The sequence below is a fragment of the Syngnathoides biaculeatus genome, chromosome 4, assembly GCF_019802595.1.
Source record: "Syngnathoides biaculeatus isolate LvHL_M chromosome 4, ASM1980259v1, whole genome shotgun sequence".
NCBI classification, from domain to species: Eukaryota; Metazoa; Chordata; class Actinopteri; order Syngnathiformes; family Syngnathidae; genus Syngnathoides; species Syngnathoides biaculeatus.
The window spans coordinates 35,547,602-35,572,071 of NC_084643.1; the positions used below are offsets into that span (position 1 = coordinate 35,547,602).

Consider the following 24,470-nt stretch of genomic DNA (forward strand, 5'->3'; position numbering starts at 1 on the left):
CGTACATCATGGCCGGCCCCACCACTGTTTTATAAACTTTGCCCTTCATCCTAACAGAGATACCTCTGTCACATAACACACCAGGCACCTTCCGCCAGCTGTTCCAACCTGCTTGGACCCGTTTCTTCACTTCCTGACCACACTCTCCATTGCTCTGTATTGTTGACCCCAAGTATTTGAAGTCGTCCACCCTCGCTATCTCTTCTCCCTGTAGCCTCACTCTTCCCCCTCCACTTTTCTCATTCACGCACATATATTCTGTTTTACTTCGGCTAATCTTCATTCCTCTCCTTTCCAGTGCATGCCTCCATCTTTTTAATTGTTCCTCCAACTCCTCCCTGCTTTCACTGCATATCACAATATCATCTGCGAACATCATGATCCAAGGGGATTCCAGTCTAACCTCATCTCTCAGCCTATCCATAACCACAACGAAAAAGAAGGGGCTCAGAGGTGATCCCTAATGCAATCCCACCTTCACCTTAAATCCTTCTGTTTCGCCTACGGCACATCTTACCACTGTTCTGCTGCCCTCATACAAGTCCTGTAGTATTCTAACATATTTCTCTGCCACACCAGACTCCTGCATGTTCCTACCACAGTTGCTCTCTTGGTACTCTGTCATAGGCTTTCTCTAGATCCACAAAGACACAATCTAGCTCCTTCTGATTATATGAAATTATATGAACTGAGGAAATGAAAACTGAACTTTTTGGAAGCGGTCTGTCTTGTTACATCTACTGTTAATGTAACATTTCAGAAAAAGAACATCATACCAACAGTCAAACACAATGGTGAAATGTGATGATGAATATCTGGACAACTTGTTGTGATTGTCATGCTCCTGGCATCCTCCCCAGGCTGGGTGTGGTCAGCCAATTAGTCGGCACACACCTGCACCCTGGTTTGGGCTGAGTACACCCGGTACTTATAGGACACGGGGGACAACTAGTCAGCCGCCAGATCGTTGAGCTTCATGTCCCGTTCCAGCACTCTCGTATCCCTGATCGACAACCTGTGTGTACCGACCTTCGCCTGTTCTCCGACTCACCCCGTAAGCCTGACTCCCTCGATACTTCTGCCTGCTTTGAACGTTCTCCTGTATACCTGACCTGCCATGTACCGACCCTCGCCTGTCCCCGGACCATTCAAGTAAGCCTGCCTCTTCTGTTACTGCTGCTCTTACGGACTGACTTGCTGATCATAGACCTCGGACTGAATAAAGGCATTTGTACTCTACCTGCTTGCATCTGGAGTCGTGCATTTGGGTCCGCCCTCAAGCCTCGTCGTGACAGTGATTGATGGAACCATTATAGAGTGGGCCAAAATATTGCCACAGAGATGAGAAAGACTCATTGCCAGTTACAGAAAACATTTGATTTCACTTGTCTCAGATGAGGATGGCCCAACAGGTTTTTAGGTTTTCGAGCCATTTCTTCTTCATACAGGGTAAGGTAATTTTGAAGTTTTTTTTCCCTTAATGAAAAAAAATGAGAATTTTAGAGGGGTGGCAATACTTTTTCACAGCACTGTATGTTATCCATAAAACAGTACAAAAACGGGGATTCTGATGGAAGAAGACCTGTAAAAGATTTTCTCCCATCCTCGCTCTCACACCTTTTTCTCTGTGTGACGTGCGCACACTCACAGCACACAACGAGGGGCTCGGAAGTGCTCACACCGGCCTATATCAATGGTCCATAAGGTGGTGTGAAGTCAGAACCCTTTGTCCACACTTTGGCTGCGACATCGGACTTAAAATTTTTACGCCGTCCTCGCTTTTCCTTCATTCTCAGTGTGACATGTGTGCACTCACAACCAACAACAAGGTGCTATAAAGCGACAACTCCAGGATACTATCCAAATGGATATTCCATTTTCATGAATAACTAGTTAGCTACCTGTATGTTCCAATCAAGCCAAATAAAAACTGATACGAGCAAAGGAGCTCAAGTTCTTCCATATTGTAGTAGGAGTGTGGCAACTAATTCCGGTTGCTAAAATCCTAGTTTTAAGCACACCCAAGAAAAATCAGGAAACTGACATGTTGACTAAAAGTTTTTTCTACCCACAAATATCTGTACTTATATTTAAGTAAGTATAGAGTGTGCCTGAGTAATTTTTCCACCTGTGTACAGCAGTGCCAAGAGGCTCCAGTGAAGCAGATGAGATTAAGCACGCCCTTTAGGCGCCAATTCAAAGTAAACAAACAGAGCGCCGAGTTTGGGATCAGCTGCTTTATAAGAGCAGCACCGACGGGCCTCATTAAGTCTTGCTCTGGTTGTCATTCTTGTCGTCTTTAGTGTTTTTTTATATCGCCATGCCGTTAACTTATCATCATCATACGAAACTATACAATGAAATTGGAGAGCCTCTCCTGTGTCAGTGCATACATAAAAGCAAAATAAATGAAAATAATAAATACGAATAAAAATGTGTAAAATTGAATGCATAAAAAGTATTGCTCAAGATATTGAAATCAGAGTGCCTTTGCATTCATCGCGCGGCTAAAGGAAAGACTGGAGTTCAGGGTGGTGTTCCTTAGTCTGTTAGTCCTTGCTTTTACGCATCTGTATTGCCTTCCAAATGTGTAGTGTCCTGTTCTGAGCTCTTCTGAGACACCAAAAGGAATAAGTGTCTGCTGCAGAGGGGAGAGGGCAGTCAACGATCTTCTGTGCTGCTTTTATTGTCCTCTGAAGCCTTCCTCTGTCTGACTCAATGCAGCTCCCGGACTAGATGGAGATACAGCACGTCAGCAGGTTTTCGATAGATGATCAATAGAAACCAGCTGCAAATTTGTGTCCAGGTTGTTTTTCCTCAGGACTCTCAGGAAGTAGAGACACTGTTGAACACCAGGTTGTCTGCTTCTGGAACTCCTCTCTGTAGGGTGTCTTGCCTCCCTTTGAGACTGTTGTGTCGTCAGCGAATTTGACCATGTTATTTTTGTGGACTAGGCTGGAGTCGAAGGTGTAGAGACAGTCCAAGAGGGGGCTTTGCACGCGGCCCTGTGTTGAGCCAGTGCTCAGTGTATGGATGGAGGAAAGGTGAGTGCCAATTCTCACAGTCTGGGATCTGTTGGTTAAGAACTCTGTGATCCAGGTGCATGTGAGAGGAGGGAGGCCCAAGATGTCCAGTTTAATCATCGGAATGTCTGGATTGATTGTGTTAAAGGCCGAACTATAATCTACAACAGAGCATCCTAGCGCAGCTCTGTGGTTGTTCCAGGAGACTCAACACAGCGTGCAGAGCCATGCCAAAGGAGTTCACTGTTGATATAATCGCCTGCTACGAGAACTGGTAAAAGTCAAAGTTAGGGGGTCAGGGAGTCTTTGAAGGACTTCAGAACCGGCCTCTCAAAGCACTTCATAATGACAAGTGTGAGGCCAACAGGGCGATAATTATTGAGGCTAGTTAAGGATTTATTTTTTGGGGATGTGAATGATTGTGGTAGATTTCAAACAAGTGTGTATGACTGCTTGGGTCAGTGACAGGTTGAAGATCTTGAAGAAGACGCTGGACAGCTGGTGGGCACATGCTCTGAGCATCTTGCCTGGTACTCCACTCCGGCCAGCAGCCTTCTTGTGGTTCATGGCAAGAAGCACAAGCCTCACATCGTGCTCCTGAAGAGTAAGTGGAGAGTTACTGGAGCCTTCTGGGTGTGGGAGGAGCACTGGAGCACCTGAGTGTCACTGAGATGATTCAAAACGAGCAAAGAAACTATTGAGCTCCTCTGTCAATGTCTCGCTTGTGTCTCCTGGTGTCACATCACAGCCTCTGAAGTTTGTGAGGCTCTGTAGACCATGCCACACTTCCCGAGGTCTGTTGCTGGCAATATGGGGCTCTATGCTCCTCTTGTACTAATTTTTTGCATTTTTGATTTTTTCAGTACAGCTTGAGCCGTGTTGTATAAAACAATCGTCACTTGATCTGAACCCATTGTCATGGGCCCTGAACAGTGAATAGACCTGGCTGGTCATCCAGGGTTTCTGACTTGGAAAAAAAAAACATGCTTTTCCTCACACACAGTTTCTATACAGAACTTGATATAGTCCAGTAGACTTTATCTGTGGTCTGACTCACCAACGCGGGGGAGGGTGTGGTTCTGCAGCTGTGCTTGATGTTGGAGTACACATGGTCTAAAATGTTTCCACCCCTTGTTGGACATTTAACATGCTGATGAAACTTTGAGAGTACAGTCTTCAGATTGGCCTTGTTAAAGTCCCCGGCTATATTGTGAATGATTTCAGGGGGCCTACTGCTGAGTGCAGCTTTATCGTTACCATCCACTGGGATGTAAACAGCTGTGATGATGGCTACAGTTAGCTCCTTTGGGACATAAAAGGGCCGGCAATTAATGGACATGTACTCAATGTCAGGCGAACAGTGTCTCTCAACAATCACAGTTGTTGCACCAGACCTGGACTAAGGTTTCAAATTATGGTCTCAAGGTTTGTTTAGGTTTTTAAACCTGGGTTAGGGTTTTAAAGTAATTTTTCAAATTAGGTTTATGATTTGAAGTTAGAATTTGGAGTTTGGGTTTCAAGCCAGGGTTTATGGTAAAAATTAAGGTTCCAAATAAGGTCTCAAGTCCCAGGTATAGTTTTCAAGACAGGATCAGATACTATTTTTGAACCAACATACATGTGGAAATGAAAATTGTGTATGTAACGTAACAATTATGCATCATTTTAATTACTGACACTTCAAACATACAAACAACTAAAGCCAAAATCATCATTCAAGGCTTCATCAAGGTTTTTTTTATAGGCTTTGCTTTGGTTATGTGACATGGAGCGCTATGTTTACGAGTGGTGCCATCGTTGACCATGTGTGTGTCTGCCACCCGAAAGTACGTGTGGAACACCGTGGTGGAAAACCCTCTAATTACACCTAGTTGGATTACTCACCCCAGAGTCTCTGTCAAATTCCAGAGGACATCAGGTGTGGGCATGAGGGGCGACCCATCATACAGGACCACTGAAGCACCCACAGCCAGAGACGACACTAGCCAGTTCCACATCATCCAACCAGTCTGAAATCACACAAACATAGACACACACACATGCCCCCCCCCACACACACACACATACAAATGTACATTGCATTAACATGTTAAAAATTAAAATATTGCAATGATGCACGGTCATTGTGGCAACCCACTGTGGTGTAGTAAATGATGACATCACTGCTGCTCATGTTGCCGTGGAGAAGGTGTTCTTTAAGGTGCTGGATTAATGTGCCCTAAACATACACACACGCACGCGCGCGCGCGCACACACACACACAAACACACACACACACACACACACAAGGAGACACAAAAGACCCTGGTTAGTGTTTCAAATTACTGCTGCATGATTAGGGTTTAAATACGGGTTTATGATTCTAAAGTAGGTTTTCAAGAAAAGGCTAATGTTTTAGATTAGGGTTTCAAGTAGACTTTACACCAATCTGATCAGGCCGATCTGTATCGGCAGATAATTAACATTTTATGCTGATCGATTTTAATGTTATAATTCACTGATCCGATCAATGACATTATTGATTGTCTTCCCAAAAGACATTTACTCCACGTAATCTTTGTGTACAGCAGGGGTACTCAATGCGTCGATCACAATCGAATAGTCGGTAGTGTTGATCGATGACAAGACCCTGTGACAAAAAAAAAAACGCCAGCCTGTCATCCATCCCGTCACTTGATTCAGGTGTGCCCAATAGGTCTATTGTATCACGTTGATTGACTGACAGGTGGTTTGACCAATCGTAGGTTTTTCCGACATGTATCACTGTGCCTGTGCACATAACACGCTCTAGCATGCCAGCGAGTTGGCCTACCAATTATGTCTTAAGGGTATAAAAATGAGTGGGGGAGGTGGACCACATAAAAGTCTAAAACATGGTAAACAAGCAACCAATAACTACCATTAGACGAAGCAGAAAAGCCATGGCTGAGGATTTGACCAAGCAGACGTCAAGTGCTTCTCACTGCAGCTGGATGAGTCTACAGACGTGGGTGGCACAGCCCAGTTCTGCATTCTTATTGAATTGTGATCTCTCTACTTGACAAATTCATATTACTGTCCAAGCAGCTGGGCAACCAATACTGAGCAATACAAAGCGTGGAAGATAATAAGCGATTAAAGTTTTTTTTAAAAACAAAGTATCGACAGCGTGGGACAGACAACATGTAATGCCTGGATCAGGACTACAAGATAAATTAGTTTTTTCATGATTGGACTCTGTCAGACTGCTGCAATAAAATCTTGTATTGCATATATACATCCCATGTTTTATGATCACTGGGCTTCACCTTGTCAACTCAAACGAGACCGGATACATTTGTTTCCATGCCGACTACAACAACAAGAGAGAACAACGAAAACGTACTGTAAATGAAAAAGAATAAACGAAAAAAACACTGTCGATTAAAAAAACAAAAAAGGCCATTTTAAACTCGCTGATTCGGCCCCAAATATCTTGATTATATATAGCTTAGTTTTAAATCAGATTTTGAGTTTCAAACTAGGATTACAAAACAGGTTAAGGCTTTGAAAGTAGGGTTCCAAATATGGTTAAGGTTACAAATTGAGCCTTAGGTTAGGATTTCAAATTACGGCTTCAAATTATGGTTTCAAGGCAGCGCTCTATTTCAAAATAGAGATTCAAACTAGGGTAAAGTTTATCATGTTACGGTTTCAAGTCAGAGTAAGGTTCAAAATAATGATTTCAAACAAGGGTTTATAGATTAGGGTAAGGATTAGGGTCGCTACTAACCATGATTTTGATAATAGATTAAGTCAATGCATTGGGGTAAAAAAAGAGTCAAAAAGAGGATATGATTTAAAATTGACAGTTCAGAAAACAAATTGTTTCAGTGACTGTTTTGGTCAGTGATGTCCGAAATGGGCAAAAATGTTGATCACTCTTTTCCAAAGTAAAATCTGATGTTTGCAAAGGTCTTACTTTGATTAAACGCAAAGATAATCAGCCTGCTTAATGGAGGACTCCAGAAATCTGAAACTACTGTTGAAAGGCTGAAAAACAATTTTAAGTTAAACTACATTCCCAAACAATTTCACGACTATCAAAATAGTTGTCAATGAATACGTTAATGGTTGCACCTCCAGTAAGAACTGTATAGTAGTGTTTCAACCCTAGATTAAGGCCTCAAAGCATGGTTTCAAGGTAACTTTTAAGCCTGATTTAGTCACTGGGCTCTTCATCCCTTTTTATTCATGCACGCTTTGTACCAAGCCTGTTGGCGCGTTTCACTAATTTGGCATCTTTCCCCAGTGAATCCGGCACCACACAATGCTCACTGCTTTTCATCATCTCCCCAGTCCCCCAAAAACATATCGACAGCAATTTCCCCCCACCTCCTCCTATAGTCGCAAGCCATCACCACTGGACATAAGCAGGGCTGCCGCTTGTTTCATCTACTTCCATTCCCGTGCCAGATGCAGTCTTTTTCTACAGACAGTTATTACATTAAGAGCCATAACACAGGTGGAAAAAACACCAACCCAGTGCCACTACACCGTAATTAGGGAACACCCAAATGTTTTCATGGTAGCTTTAATGACCAATAATGGGCCATGTTTGGGAGTGAGACGTCGGAAAGCCCTACACAAATTGATGGGGAGAGGGCAAGGAAAACCAGCAAAGGGGATGGTGAAAAAGTTTAATGAGGACAGCAACGAAGAAGAAAACGGGCCTCCATTCAAGGAGAAACTTACAGCATTGTGGGGCTTCAACCTTCTGAATGACACAAACCCACAGATGATTTTTTTTTTGTGTGTGTCAATGTCGTTACGGAAAGTATTCAAATCCCCTTGAAAATTTTTACATTGCAGCCATTGGGTAAAATCATGTTCATTTCATGAAGTTCAGTTTTCCCCTCATCAATGTACACACAGCACAATATATTGACAGCAAAAAATTTTTTGAAAATTTTGCAGCTCTATTAAACAACAACAACTGAAATATCACAGTGTTACGTATTCCCTAATACCGTATACCCTATTCGGTGACACTCATATAGTGAACTCAGGTGTTGTCTATATCTTCTTAAAATCCTTTTGAAAGTTCTACACCTTCACTGGAGTCCAGTGTGTTTGATTATACTGACTGGACATGATTAGGAAAGCCACACCACCGTCTATATAAAACCTTACATCTCACACCGCATGTCAGAGCAAATGAGAATCATGAGGTCAAAGGAACTGCCTGAAGACCTGAATTGTGGCAAGTGAAAAAAGATCTGGCCAAGGTTACGAAAAAATTTGCTACACTCAAAAGTTTCTAAGAGCACAGGGATCTCCATAATTCTTAAATGGAAGACAGTTGGTATGACCAGAACACTACCGAGAGCTGGCCAACCTGACAAACTAAGCAATCGAGGAAGAAGAGCCTTGGTGAGAGAGGTAAAGAAGAACTCAAAAATCATTGTGGATGATCTCCAGAGATGCAGTCAGGATATGGGAGAAAGTTCACTGGAGCCCTCCTCATGTCGGGCCTTCATGGCAGAACGGCCCGAAGGAAGCCTGTCCTCTGTGAAAGACATGCATGATTTGCATGGCGTTTGCTATTGAATAGATGAATGCGGCCAAGTCCAGGGATATTGACATCAGATTGGGCCTAAGGTTCACCTGCCAACAGCATAATGACCCGAAACACACAGCTAAAATAACTAAAGAGTGGCTTCAGAACAACTTCATGACTTGAATGGCTCAGCCAAAGCCCTGTCTTAAACCTAACAGAGCATCTCTGGAGACATCTGAAAATGGCTGAGCACCAACATTCGCCATCCAACCTGACAGAATTGGAGAGGATTTGCATGTAGGAGTGACAGAGGATAATAAATCAAGGTGTGAAAAAACTTGAATCATTCCCCAAAAGACATAAGTCTGTATTAACTCAAAAGGGTGCTACTACTCAGTACTGAGTAAAGGGTCTGAATATTTATGACTGTGTGATATTCCATGCATTCATATATATTTTCCAAGCACCTTATCCTCACAAGGGTTACTTCAGTTTATCTATACACTACTAACAAATTGCCAAACATGTCAACAATTAAATTTTTTTCTGTCAATCCGGGCTGCTGTGTGTACATTAATGAGGAAAAATGAAAATTGATTTTAGCAAATGGCTGAAATATAACGTAGTGCAAATTTTAAACGGTGGTAAAGCATTGGCCTGAAGCATTGGTTCTGAAGTCCCGGGTTCAATCCCGGACCCGCCTGTGTGGCGTTTGCATGTTCTCCTTGTGCCTGCGTGGGTTTTCGTCAAGCACTCCAGTTTCCTCCCACATCCCAAAACATGCAACATTAATTGGACACCCTAACTTGCCCCTAGGTGTGATCGGGAGTGTGGCTGTTTGTCTCAATGTGCCCTGCGATTGGGTGGCAACCAGTTCAGGGTGTATCCTGCCTCCTACCCATTGACATCTGGGATAGGCTCCAGCAGTCCCCGCAACCCTCGTGAGAATAAGCGGCAAAGAAAATGGATGGATGGATGAATACTTTCTGTACCCACTGTATATAGAGTAGGTATAAGATGCATACAATATACTAAACTGTGGCTACAAAATTATAACGTACACACTAAACACTAACTTGTAGGTTTAATATCATTCACTTGAGGGAAAAAATACTGAAGTATCATCGCAATATACTATTTTGTGTTCACAATACTAATATTATTATTATTACTAAGGGTTGCGTCAGGAAGGGCATCCGGCGTAAAAATTGTGCCAAACATATATGTGCGTTCATCTGAGATGACACGCTGTGGCGACCCCGAAAGGGACAAGCCGAAAGATACTTACTTACTTTTTACTATACTATCATTATAACCAGAGGCCACAAAATATTATATTGGGGTCATGAAATACTAACTTGTGCCCACAATATACCAATTTGTGGCTAGAACACACTATATACTAACAACATACAATACTAATTTATGGCCACTATATAACTGTTTTGTGTTCACAAAATGCCATTTATAGATAGATAGATAGATAGATAGAGAGAGAGAGAGACCAAAAGAGTGCTTCAATTTAAACAATTTTTCACTGAGCGAATATATATATATATATATTATATATATATATATATATATATATATATAAAAATATAGGTGTGTGTGTGTGTGTGTGCGCGTGTGTGTGTGCGCGTGTGTGTGCGTGGGGCTAGGCCAATCTACTACGTCCTTCATTCAAGCCTCCTTCAGTGTGGTGATGGAGCTCTGCTGCCATCTGATGGTAAATCAGGCAATGACGTGAAATATTTGCATCAAGAATTATGCTGGAAGCTCCAACACCATGAAGACAGGATTAGGTTTTAAAGTATGGCTGGAAGTTATGGTCAAGATTTCAAAACACGGTTTTAAGCAATTGATAGGATTTCAAATTGGGGTATCAAGCCAGAGTTTAAAATTCCAGTGATGTTCTAGTTTAAAATTCCAGTGATGTTCTTACCCCAGCCGAGTGGACCATACACTTTGGAGCTCCTGTGGTTCCCGACGAGTACATGATGAAAAGCGGGTGACTGAACGGTAGCTGCTCAAACTCCAGCTGGGGGAGCTGATCACCATCACCACGACCAGATGCCAGAAAGTCGTCGATAAACACACTGGAGAGTACAATATTAATGCATCACAATACAGTTTTGTGATTATTTAAACATCGACATTCATGTTAACAGAGGATTGCCAATGAATGTGTGAAGAAAACTTTGCGCCGCCGATTTGTTGGGTCATATCAATATGAGCATTTTATGCCAATTGACTATAATGTCATTCTTCGCCAATCCGCAAAAGATATTTATTCCGCGTCGTCCTCGTGTGCAGTATATTTGAATACAAAAGCAGTTTTAGTTTGTACCCTTCTCACTTCTTTAGATGTACAACTGTGAATATCTGATGTCCAATAAAGTTGTTTAAAAAAACAACTCGGCAGCGTGGGAGAGACAAGACCTAATGGCCAGTTCTCCACTACAAGACAAATTTGGTCTTTCACAACTGCACAATGTCGGACTACTGCAACAATATCTTGTATTGCGAAACCACCGCATCCCATTTTTTACAATCAAGTGCAACCGGAGACATTCGTTACCAACACGAGTGGATCGCGCCGACTATATTGTAAGAAATAATCACCGGTGCTCAGGTCAGGAAGGAAGTTCATGTAAAGCTTGCTTGAGGTATTTTCATGTCCTTTTTATATAATATGCTACGCAAGCAGGCAACAAAATGATACATAGCCTAGCAAGCTAGTGCTAGCGCATGTAGTGATCGAAACCAAAAGTTCTGACAGTGTAAAGCCTAGCGTGAAGCCTATAAAAGATACAGTGAACCTTGAACTTTTCAACCTTTCACTAAATTTCAGGCTTCAAACATAAATATATAAAATTAAATGTCTTTGTCAAGAATCAACAACAAGTGGGACACAATCATGAAGTGGAATGAACTTTATTGGATATTTTAAACTTTTTTTAACAAATAAAAACCTGAAAAGTGAGGCGTGCAAGATTATTCGGTCCCCTTCTTGCATTAATACTTTATGGCGCCACCTTTTGCTGCAATTACAGCTGCAAGTCGCTTGGGGTATGTTTCTCTGTGTTTTGCACATTGAAAGACTGAAATTCTTGCCCATTCTTCCTTGCAAAAAGGCTCGAGCTCAGTGAGGTTGAATGGAGAGCGTTTGTGAACACCAGTCTTCAGCTCTGCCCACAGATTCTCGATTGGATTCAGGTCTGGACTTTGACTTGGCCATTCTAACACCTGTATATTTTTTTATGAACCATTCCATTGTAGATTTGACTTTATGTTTTGGATCATTGTCCTGTTGGAAGATAAATCTCCATCCCTTTTGCAGACTCCAACAGGTTTTCTTCCAGAATGGTCCTGTATTTGGATCGATTGTTGTCCTATGGACAGACTCTCCCACCTCAGCTGTAGATCTCTGCATTTTATCCAGAGTAATCATGGGCCTCTTGGCTGCATCTCTGATCAGTCTTCTCCTTGTTTGAGGTGAAAGTTTAGAGGGATGGCCGGGTCTTGGTGGATTTTCAGTGGTCTGATACGCCTTCCATTTCAATATCATTTCTTGCACAGTGCTTCTTGAGATGTTTAAAGCTTGGGAAATATTTTTGCATCCAAATCCGGCTTTAAACTTCTCCACAACAATATCTCGGACTTGCCTGGTGTGTTCCTTGTCTTCATAATGCTCTCTGCATTTTAAACAGAACCCTGAAACTATCATAGAGCAGTTGTATTTATACGAGACTTGATTACACACAGGTGGATTCTATTTATCATCATCAGTCAACATTGGATCATTCAAAGATCTTCACTGAACTTCTGGAGTGAGTTTGCTGCACTGAAAGTAAACGGGACGAATAATATTTCACGCCCCATTTTTCAGTTTCTTATTTGTTAAAAAGGTATAAAATATCGAATAAATTTTGTTCCACTTCACGATTGTGTCCCACTTGTTGTTGATTTTTTACAAAAGTGTTTATCTTAATATCTTTATGTTTGAAGCCTGAAATGTCGCAAAAGTTTGAAAAGTTCTACCGGGCCAATTACTTTCACCAGGCACTGTACATTTTGAAGTATTCCTTAGTGCCTGTTTTCATTCTTACATATTGCATCACTTTCAAGGGGAAATATAGCACACCAAATAAGAGGCCAAGTGCGCTTGATTCAAGTTATTGCTCACTCCTCATTGAAATGTAAAAATGAAACAAATATTGAACAGTTAAACATCAAAATGTTCCACTGAGCCATATCATTACCCACAAGCTAAATGCTAACGTATAATGAAAAACACCACAGATAGGCATATGAAAGAAATTGGAATTTTGTGAAAAAGTTAAATATCTTGTGGAATTCCTTCCAGAAAGTAAAACCCATTGCATAGAATAATCTAGACTTTCGACCTTTTTCAGCCATTCAGCCATCTATCCATTTTGTGTTTATCTGCAGTCATGTCACGGGTCCCACAGCTTAAGCAGCGACGTTCCTCTCTCTAGCCACTTTTTCCAGCTGTTCCGGCGGGATCCCAGGCACCCCCAGGCTTGCCTGGACACATAGTGTCTCCAGCATGTCCTGTTATCCCCAGAACACCACACCAGGGTGGCGTCTGGGGGTAATCCTAATCTGAGGCTACCTCACCAGGCTCCTCTCAATGCAGAGGAGCATCCAACAGTGAGCCCCTCTCGGATGACAAAGCTTCTCACCCTATCTTTCATGGAGCACCTGGAGACCCTGCAGAGAGAACTTATTCCGTCTGTTTGGATCCGGGATCTTGTTCTCTCAGTCATGACGCACAGCTCTTGACCATGGGTGAGGGTAGGAACGTGGATCGACCAGAAAATTGAGAGCTTTCCCTTTTGCCGCAGCTCTTTCTTCACTACAACAGACCGATAAAGTTCGCATCATAGCAGATGTTGCAACGATCAGTCTGACCATCAACCGCTCCATTCTTCTCTCGCTCATGAACAAGATAATTGAACTCTTTCACTTGGGGCAGGATGTCTTCCCTGACACGGAAAAGAGATTCCACCCTTTTCTCACTGAATACCAAAGCCTCAATTTTGAAGGAGCTGATTTTCATCCCATCAGCTTCACACAAAATAGATCATCAAACGGTGGCCTAGCGTGACCTGGTGCCCTGCGCAGCGATGCATACCCTTATGTCTGAACATGGTGATCCTTATGAACAATCTGTGATGACCACAGAAGTCCAGGAACAGAACACTGCCCATGCTCTGATTGGGGGGGCCATTCTGCTCAATCACACCCTTCAAGGTCTCACTGTCACTGCCCAGGTCCCCAAATAGAAGAGGGAGTCCCCAGTAGGGGCACTATCCAGCACACCTTGGAACACTACAAGAAGAGTGGCTACTCTGACCTGCTGTGTGGTACATGGGCACAGACAACTGTCGGGACCCGCCTCTCACCCGAAGGCAAAGGGAGGTTATTTTCTCATCCACTGGGGTAAACCCAAACATACAGGCACAGAGACTTGGCGCAATCAGTATACTCAACACCTTCCCGGCGTCTCTCACTGTGGGCAACTACAGAGTGGAAGAGAGTCCAACACCTTTCAAGAAGATAGGTACCAGATCCCAAGCTGTGTCGAGGTGAGCTCAATAATATCCTGGTGGAAATTCTCAACTTCGCACACCAGTTCAGGCTTTTTCCCAGTCAGAGAGGTGATGTTCCATGTCCCTAGAGCCAGTTTTTGTAGCAAAGTACAGCCAAATAGATGTAACAGTAATTGTAAACTTTCAAATTACTGCTACTTGACACACACAGAGCAGCAACACATACAAACAGGTCGTATAACTGAAGAGATTTAAGTGTGTATTTAAAAACTAAAATGTTCACCCAAACTGTATAATTTCAAAGAAAAATCTGCTATCTCAATTATGACATATATTGACAAAGGTCAACAAATAGAAATTATCATCAATGTTACATACAATATGTAGTGTCTTCTGTTATTACCAATACGTATAAATGTGTCTATGCGTGCATGTGTGTGTGCGTGTGCGTGTGTGGTTGTGTGTGTGCGTGTGTGTGAGAGAGAGAGAGTACCTGCTGGGGATCTTGGAGAGGTCGATGTATTGTTTGTCACGAGCGTAGGGAATCACCACCACCTTCTGCAGGTCAGGAAGGCCTACAGTGGCCACACGCAAATACATGCACACAACACACACCTTGAGTATTTTTATTCCACACACGCTAGCAGAATCCAACAAGAGTCAGTCATCAAACAAAGCGTTGCTGTTATTTACTTGATTTCAAGAAATACAGTGGAGGGTTAGGGTTTTAAGCCTTGATATGGGTTTTAAATAAGGGTTAAGGTTTCAAATTAGGATTTGAAGCTGGGGTTAGGGTTTCAAAGTGGGGTTTGAAGCCAGGTTATTAGGGTTTCAACAAAGTCTGCCTTCGGGTTTTAAACAAGGGTTAAGTGTGTAAATTCGAGTTTCAAGCCACAGTTGGGATTTCAACAGTAAATAAGGGCTTCAAACAAGGATTAATGTTTTAAAGTAGGTTTCAAAGTCAGTATTGAGGTTTAAAAGTAGGGGTGGTGAACATGGTTTGTTCATTAAAGTGTGGTTTTAAGCCAGGGTTAGGATTTGAAAAAGAGCTCTCTCAATCTCCAGTTGCTTTTCACAATGACAATTATGAATGAAAAGCGAATCACAATTCTACTATTCCAACATAACGTCATTGTCCAACAAAGGAAAAATCCAATTTGACTATTTGAAAGCTATTTATAGCCCCCGTGGTTTAGGGCTGCTCGCAGTTTTTCGAGGTGACACATTTTCTCACAACACCGTTAAAGATAGCTTACCGATTTTGGCTGGTGTGAGCGCTGGTTGCCAAAACACCTTGTTTCAATTTAAAATGGCAGACTTGAACAAAGCTCCTTTGCTGCATCGTAGCGATGGTCTATTTCCACCGTCTTGGTGCATTAAAATGCGGAAATTCACATTGGCTGGCTGGCTGGGAACATCTGCTTCTACTAAGCCAGCAAGTTACATTAGCTGACCTGTTAGTTAGTGGTAGCTCACGATCTCTCATCAATCATCTGCCACAATGTGTCTTCTTCTTTTCCCTTTGGCTTGTCCCGTTAGGGGTCACCACAGCATGTCATCTTTTTCCATCCAAGCCTATCTCATGCTTCTTCTTCTCGAACACCCACTGTCCTCATGTCCTCCCGTCTGCCACAATGTGTATCTTGAGTAATTATCCAATTCACATGCTGCTCTTGCAGACTGCCATGAACAATTTATGCTTCTCTTCATCCAACACTTTCTTTTGCGCACAGGGGGAGACTGTTCAGTATACATTTGATCGGCTACAATGGCAACTCTACAATTGTCCATTGGCAGGAAGTCAAAAAGGTGCACAAGTAAAAAGAAGTTGTCGCATTGCTTTTCTGCCTTGCAGTTCTTGTCAGAATAAAATATGGACTTAGTCTTCATTCAAATGCAAAAATTACGTTTTTTGCAAAGATTTCAAAGTTGGGTTTGAAGTCACTATTACGGTTTCAAAGGAGTGGTTTTAAACCAGTTGTGTTTTCAAGGTATGGTTTCAAGCCAGAATTAGGGCTTAAAATTAAGGTTTTACGCCACAGCGTTTTAAACAAAGGGAAAGACTTCAAATTAGGCGTTCAAGTTATGATTAGGGTTTCAAAGTATTTTTTTTTCCCCGAGCCACAGGTAGGGTTTCAAAGTGGGGTTTGAAGGTAAGGTTAGGGTTTCAAGGTGGAGTGAGGATTATACAATGGTTAAGGGGCCACTGTCATGTAATGCATGTTATTAATGAAAAAACTGCACCCGGTATGGACCCATGCCTTTTTTCACCACAAAACGTGATTTTGACATATATGGCTTTTTGTAACTCCTGCCATGAAAATACTCTCGAGGGATTTGTTTTCAAGAAGAAGCAGGAAGTGACGTACGGAGCAGGAGCGCCCTTAAGTGGACTCGTTTGTTTCTATTAGTTTTACTTGCGGGAAGTTTGTTCGTTGTTCCTTCGTGTTAGCTAAAAAGCCGGCTTGTTGCATTGCTGGATATTCCTCGAACACTCGGGAGGATGGGTTTACCCTTCATAAGTTTTCAAGAGACCTGGTTCATCATGAAAAATGGATTGCACAGGTGCAAAGGACGAGACCTTCATGGGATCCAAATGACAGGTAGGTGTGTATACAGCTACTAAAAAATAAACAATAGTTAGGGGGGGGGGGTGAACCGTAAATCAGGAGTGCTTAATGTGTTGATGTGCGCATCGGAAGGCTTCCGTGTAGCAGCCGCTGAAGGACAGCCTCCACAGGCACTGTGGATTGCCACCGGCCTTGTCAGCCGGGGTGGCTCATCTCCGCTGCGGAAGTGGATCGGACGGGGAGACAGTTTGGCCGCAGCGTCGTCGTTGCTCGCGGGCGCTGTTTATCACCGCCGCACGGAGGGGGATCGGGCGGGGAGGTGTTGTGGCCGTGATCCGCATATTATCTAAATAAAAACAATAGGGTAATATTGCCCCGGTAACTTCACTCGGTTGTGAAATGTTATTTTCTTCGAAAAGAGCTTCCGTGTCAGAAGGGGCGTGTTTGTCTCCCACTGATGCAGAAGATGGCGACCACTTGGATGTCGAATGACACTTCCGCAACTTTGCACAGGGATGAAGCGCTGTCCGCTCACATTTATTTTTTCATATAGACTGCTTTCTTTCGGCTTGTCCCTTTCGGGGTCTCCACAGCGTGTCATCTCAGATGAACGCACATATTTGTTTGGCACAATTTTACGCCGCCTGCCCTTCCTGATGCAACCCTTCTCAGGGAAAAGAGGCCCCAGTGGGATACGAACCCACAACCCCTGGTTTACCAAACCTAATTTTTTCATATAGACATTGAGGTGAATAATGTTATATGTATTTTTCATTACAATATCTATTTTAGAATGTTTATAGGATGACACTTGACATTTAAGGGTGGTTAGGATTTGAAATGAGGGTTTTAAGACAGGGTTAGAAGTTAAAATTACCGTTTCAATCATATGTTAGGGTTTTAAACAAAGGTTAATGTTTCAAAGTAGATTTTAAAGCCAGGATTAGTGTTTTAAAGTAGGCTTCGGGATAGAAGGTGAGAACCTTCTTGTTCTCCTTGGGGCGGGGATGGGTGTGGCATGTGGGGCAGCATTGGGTCCCTGGAGCTACAGGCCCGTGGCCAGTTGTTGGGCTGCCTCAGAAGTCCCGAGGGGCCACCCTGGGTCCCTCAATTTAGGACATTCCCTGTCCACAAGGTTGCTTTCGGGTGGATCCCTGGTCCCGGTTCTGGTCCTCGATTGATTAGTTGAGGTCTTTTGCATCCGCATTCCAGACACCGTAATTATAGGAGATTTCTGTCAGTCTTTTTGCATGCACAATGGTGTGAATTTCCTTGCATGTGTCCGTCGGCGCACACACCTGAGATTCTTTCACTGGGTGTGGGACTGCTCAGTTATTGCGACACATAACTAATGTATACATGAAGAGTTTATGTATCACCCCACGTATATTCTTGTTCTATAGACTTTTATAATTTACTTAGTCAGTCTCACGGTATTCCAGTTGTATAGTCAGGTTCACGATGATTGTCTTGCATGTTTTTTCTCCTGTCCTACCTTGTCCTGTTCTTCCTTCACATGATGTAGCGCTACAATCTCACGCAACATCCACATTTAAGGTTTCTTTGTTGTCGATATGAAATTATTTGCGTTTCTCATTCTGTTTACAGTTAGCTCTTTGTCTTTTTTTTGTCTCACACCTCTAGAAATTCTGTTCTGTTCAACTGATCCACTGATCCTCAGTAAAAAAAAAATATATATATATAATTAATATATGAAGAAATCACAGAGGAAGCTTAAAAACTCCACTATGACACAGGAAAACTGTTGCGGCATAAAGGGGATGCAGATACTCCATTTTGCTTGATCCAACAGCCGAACAGGGCACAAAAGAAAAAAAGGGGGGGTTTCAAAGTAGGTTTTTCTTTTCAGCCACAAAGACATGGTTTGAAGGTTTAAAGATAGGGTTAGGGTTTAAGGCCTGAGTAAGGATTAAACAATGGTAAATTTTTCAAGATAGGGGTTTGAAGCCACAGTTAGGGGTTTCAAAGTATGGTTTGAAGCCAGGGTTAGGTTTTCAAACAAGTATTCCAAATCTGAGTTGGGGTTTTAAACAACGGTTAGGTGTGGTTTCAAAATAGGGTTGGGGATTAAAATTCAGATTTCAAGGCAGGGCAAGTAAGTAATTTATAAACAGATTAAGGTTTTAAACTAAGGTTTGAAGTGAGATTCAAGGTCTCAAAATTGAGTTTGAAGCTAGGTTAGGGTTTGAGTATGAGGTTTCAAGTCAGAGTTAGAGTTTTACCAAGTTTATAAGCCAGGGTAAGGGTTACAGTTAAGATTTTAAAGTAGGGTTTCAAGTCATGGTTGGTCTTTGAAACCTTTGACAACGCAGGTGAGCTTCTCCATGTGATCATGAGTCTTTCCGTTGTAAACCACAGCAGCGACAGAAAGCAGTAGCTTCGGCTGGATCTGAGAGAACCTGTCCAGAACGCCCTGAAAAGAGGACAAACATACAGTAAGTGGGAGAGTGTTTTTAAGTGTTAGGGCTGGAAAGTGGAGTTTGAAACCAAATTTAGAGGTTCTAATTAATTGGGGTTTCAATCCAAGGTTAAGGCTTCAACAATTGGGTCTCATGCCACATTAGGCTTTCGAGCATGGGCTAGAGTTTCAAATTAGGGCTTCAAACCCAAATCACAGTATGAAGACGGGGGTGGGTTTTCAAGACAGGTTATGGTTTCTGATTACGGTTTCAAGGCAAGCATATTGTTTGACAAGAGTTAAAATTAGTTTCGGAATGGGGCTCCAAAAACTTGGGTCGCATGCCACAGTTACGGGTTTCTAGGATAGGGCAGCAGTTCAAAAAGGGGCTCAAGCCAGTGTGGTGATTTTAAACTGTTAGTTTTCGTTACCTCCTCACTGATGCTTTTTATTGTTTTAGCTTTGAGCTAGTGATTTTTGTGAACAAAAACAAAGAAAAATGACATCTGTGGTGAATTTGAACTTTCAATTGGTGTAATCATATTGTTTGAGAGTATACCTTGAATGTAAATTAAAGCTATCACCTACAATCTTTGGCACTGCCTACTGCTGTAATTCCACATTACACCAAAGCATCTGTTGGGTCAACTTGACGAATTGTCTGTCCTTGTCTCAGTTTCCCAACGCCTTGTGGGTGAATATACAGTATTGTAGTGTATAAAAGTGCTGTTGGAACTAGTAACATAAATAAAATGAGAAAAACTTTGAATAGTTAAATATACAGCATACATATATATTCTCTAACCACTGCAGTGTTACAATCCGGTTTACTGTTAAGCACAGATGTCAAACTCAAGGCGCTGGGCCCACAATCAGCACACATTTTATGTGGCCCGCTAAAACAAATCATTTGCATCAAAATCTGCACTAAAATTTCAAACCAAACACTTTTGGTTTCTAAACATCTCTGTATATTAACTTGAAATACTATTATCTTTACTTTTGTTTTCCAAACGTATTCATCAATTTGTTGTGTATACGCAACATGATCAGATGATTTAAATATTTATATGGTTTTAAAGCCATAACTGTCCTCTGAGTGACTGGTGACAAAATTTTGTTTGACATCCCTGAATGAAATAATGTACATTATACAGTAAACATATAACAAGTATTGTGTTTTCCAACAATACTTTACTATATTCTGTACCTGTGGATAAAAAAAGTGAAGACTGTGGGCAAAATCAATGCAGGGAGTATATGACGAGGGACACTCAAACAAGGAAGCAGCTTTTAAAATACTACACTACTCCCGCATCCTCATTCTGTAGCAAACTACTTCTTCCAACTATTTATCCGTCTTTTTATGATTTAATAAATGCGATAACGTACAACATACTGCTGTGCAGCAACAAAATGCATGTCCATATATCCGGGGGCTTAATGTGTGGTGGGGGATGTCACTTTGTGCACGTGGAAGATGTTTTTCACCTTACATCGTACTTGCCCGCCCCCCCAAAAAAAAAAAAATAATTGATCATGCATTTTTTTGTGTCACGTCTTCAGACCTCAGCTATAAGTCACCATTGATCGATATTCGTCAGGAGATAAGGAAGTGGCAGAGAGAACTCCCCACTCTGCATTCTTCAACTTCATCTTCAGCAGCGTTACAACCCTCAGTTATAATCAGATGTACAAAAGTTATTGTAAACCATCGCTGAGTCACTAGCAAGATAATACACAGACACGTTAAAAGAAATGGAAAAAAGTATCAGTAAAAGCAATAAAAACAGATAGGTAAGGACGACAGGACTGCTGGGTCAAACACATGGCTGCCCATACAGATGTTGAGCAGCCAATGGCTTGTCAAGAAGAGGTGGTGTCACAGAAACACTAAATAATATATTTTATTATAAATTGTATTTATTATAAATGTAAAAATTTGACTCATGTAAAAGTCATATAAAATCTGTATTTTTATATACTGTAGGTAGGGTTATATATAGGTGTATATCAACACACAAGATAAATATGCATTATTTACTTAGTTTAGTGAGCAAAACAGAAAAAAACGAGCAAAAAATGCAGTAAAATAAAAATGTAAAAAAACTTAAGCACTTACATTGACTCCAAAGTCAACCGACGTGGAGCTCCAAATGGCTCCAATGCTGGCAGCTGCTAACATAGCTTCCACAGCATGGATGCTGTTTGGCAAGTAACCTAAACACACAAAAATACAGGCTGGAATTAACACAAAGTACAGAGGAACCTCAGGTCACAAACTTAATTAGTTCCGTAACCCAATTTGTAACCCAAAAAAGGGAATGCAATGAATACATTCAGGGCCCAAAATTTGAAATATACTTTTCTTTTTTATCAGTGTGTCATTAAAAATAAACATATTGCAAGAGAGAAATAAGTGAAAACAGTATTTTAAAGAAATAAAATACTATATAAATCCGATAATAGTTTATTGCTCATTAAATCTAACGAGGAAGGGTAAAGGGGAGGACTACAGCTGCTCATTGGCCTTCCATATTAACACGAAAATCTGATTCTACTGTGTGTGTGTGGGGGGGGGGGTGATTTGACATTATATTGGCGTAACAAACCAATGAAAGGAAAAAAAAAATCTCACAGTAGGACACCACATTGTGATTTAAAAGATTAATTTCAATGTTGGCCAATTTACCCATTTTTTGGGACTGCCTTGCTGATGCTACCACCTGCGAGCACTACGTTTTTTCAGCCTATTTTAGCAGCGAAAAAGAAAAAAAGACATAGCGCATACCTAATTGATGCACAGTGATAGAAAACTATAGCTGGAGAGTATTTCACCTTTTTATGAACAGCTTTTGTTAACAACACTCATCAGTCAATATTTAAAACAGTAACAGGAACCCTGATTGGAAGTTTGTCCAAACAGGCCTAAATATGATTGGAAGCCTAGGTTAGAGTTTCAAAGTTTGATTTCAGAATGGGTTAGGGTTTCAGAGAAGGGAGGAGACCAAGGGTTAGGGTTTCAAATAATGGTTTTTAGGGTTTAAAGTCTGGGTTACTCGTTTTAAACGTTTTTTTTTTTCATTGCTTGGATGTTGTTGTGTTTGGTGGAAGTAATAAAGAAGGTGCACTTGAATCTAACAGAAGCTGTTTGGCTGATAGTATCTCTCAGTATCAGTATCTTAACTGAGTTCATCAACTTTAGCCCTACAACCAATAAAAGGCAAACCCTTGCGCAATCTCAAGGGTGTAACAACTGTGTGATAAATGACTTATTGACAATTAATAACATCAGTGTGTGTGTGTGTGTGTGTGGTGTGTGTGTGTCTGTGTGTGTCTGTGTGTGTGTGTCTGTGTGTGTCTGTGTGTGTGTCTGTGTGTGTGTGTGTGTGTGTGTGTGCGTGTGCGTGTGTGCGTGTGTGTGCGCATGTGTGTGTGTGTGCATGTGTGTGTGCATGTGTGTGTGTGCATGTGTGTGTGTGCATGTGTGTGTCCGCACTAGTCATGTAGTGATCCATGCTGCTGGCTTTCATGCAGACACACTCAGTTTGGTTCCCCAATAACCAGCCCATACCGGTCCTAAGCACGGTTAAAAATGGGTGGGTGTCATTAGGAACGGGATCCGGTGAGAAAACTTTGCCAAGCACATCATATAAATGTCTTGCTGTGGCAAACCCTGACAGGGAAAAGTTCAGTCATACCGCCACCACCTTCAAGTGAGTATGCATGTGTACGTGTATGCATGAGTGTGTGTGTTAGCTCAGTGTTTATATATCATCTCCGTAGTGACCAGGAGAGACAAGAACATTGCAGTCATATCGCACTGTGCATTTCTCTTACATTACATGTACACATTTTTCCCCCTTTATTAAGAGGATTGGTCATCAACACCACATTCAGTTGTCCTAAAAAAGATGAACAATAAAATAAACAAATAAAGATATCATTCACCATAGGAAAAAACAAACAACTGTTCTCCATGGATGAGGATTTCATGCCAGGGTTTGGGTTTGAAGATAATGTTTGAAGTCAGGGTAAGGTTTCAAAGTAGGGTATCAATTCTGGGTCAGGGATTTGAACAAAGTTTAGCTGGGGTTTTAAGCCAGGGTTAAATTTTTTAAACTAGGGTTTTTAAACCAGGGTTAAGGATTCAAACAAAGATTTGTATTTCAAATTAGGGTTTCACACCGGTGAGAAGGTTTTGAATTAAGGTTTCTCGCCAGTCTTGGTGTATTAAACAAGGATTCGAGTTTCAAAATATCGTTGGAAACCACCATTAAATTGTTTAAAAAGGGTTAGGATTTCAAAGTTGGCTTTCAAACTAGGGTATAGGTTTCTAAATAGGGTTAAAGCTAGGGTTGAGGTTACAAATCAGGGTGTGTCGCCAATGTGATGTTTTTTAAAAAGGGGTTATGGTTTCAAATCTGTATTAGGCTTTTAAGGTAGGTATGATTTTGAAGTAGGGCTTGAAGCCAGATTTCGTGTTTCAAAGTAGGCTTGGTTTTCCCTTATAGTCTAGGCTTTAAATAAATTAAATGCTTTTTATCCATTGTTTAAACCCTAATCCTAAATTGCTTAAATTTGTTACATTACAACCTATTTTTTAAATTGTAGTTTTCATCCAATTTTAACAATCATATTCTTGATTTTCCTTTGATCTCCTGATTATGGTCCCTGCTCACTGGTGGTGTAAGATCCAGTTTTCTTTTGATAAGAGATGCAGTCAGGCAGGTGGTGTCATCCCACCCTACACAAATATTAACATTGTTATCAATTAAGACGCAGAAATTTGTTCAACATCACAACTGACTCAAACTACTGCATGACCATGAACATTAGCAGTCCAAGTCAGCTTCGTCTTGATTTGTTTGACTGTTGTTTCAAACGGTCATTGTCGATCGGTCAGTTATACTTCAGGCATGTCAAACCTAGTCAACCATGGTATTAATGTTTATGTTTTGTTTTTAGAATTAGCATTCTGAGTAAGCTTCTTAAAGGGCTACTGACATCCATATATTCATTTTCAAATATTGTTATGAAAACGACATATAATCTTATTCACGTCAATGTCAATACATTGATACGTTCTGAGAGAAGGATTATGTCATCGGACACAGACGGATCCTTTTATTCATCCTGCAGCCAAAAAACTAGTAAACGGACACTATCGATATGACGCGGATCTTTTGTTACGTTCTGAGAGAAGGATTATGCCGTCGGAACTTTTTATTATTGCTCCTTTTGGAGAAGTTTTTCGAGTTTGGTGACTATATGTCTAGTTAGCTCGTGTTACACGCTATTAAACTGTCTTTGTACTTCTATTTTATTGTTTTGTGTTGTATTGTGTGTGTGATTAAATTGTCT

General features: G+C 41.4%; 1 protein-coding gene across 1 annotated transcript in view; it reads right to left on the reverse strand.

Moving 5' to 3' along the window:
- aacs (acetoacetyl-CoA synthetase) overlaps window positions 1–24,470 on the reverse strand; it is a 60,445-nt gene that overhangs the window by 29,975 nt on the left and 6,000 nt on the right. The window contains exons 5-10 of the mRNA XM_061818070.1: window positions 21,229–21,326; window positions 19,007–19,121; window positions 14,611–14,692; window positions 10,484–10,637; window positions 5,161–5,241; window positions 4,908–5,032 (exon numbers count right to left, since the gene is read on the reverse strand). Coding sequence (XP_061674054.1) covers window positions 4,908–5,032; window positions 5,161–5,241; window positions 10,484–10,637; window positions 14,611–14,692; window positions 19,007–19,121; window positions 21,229–21,326 — 655 coding nt within the window. The remainder of the gene's footprint in view (window positions 1–4,907; window positions 5,033–5,160; window positions 5,242–10,483; window positions 10,638–14,610; window positions 14,693–19,006; window positions 19,122–21,228; window positions 21,327–24,470) is intronic.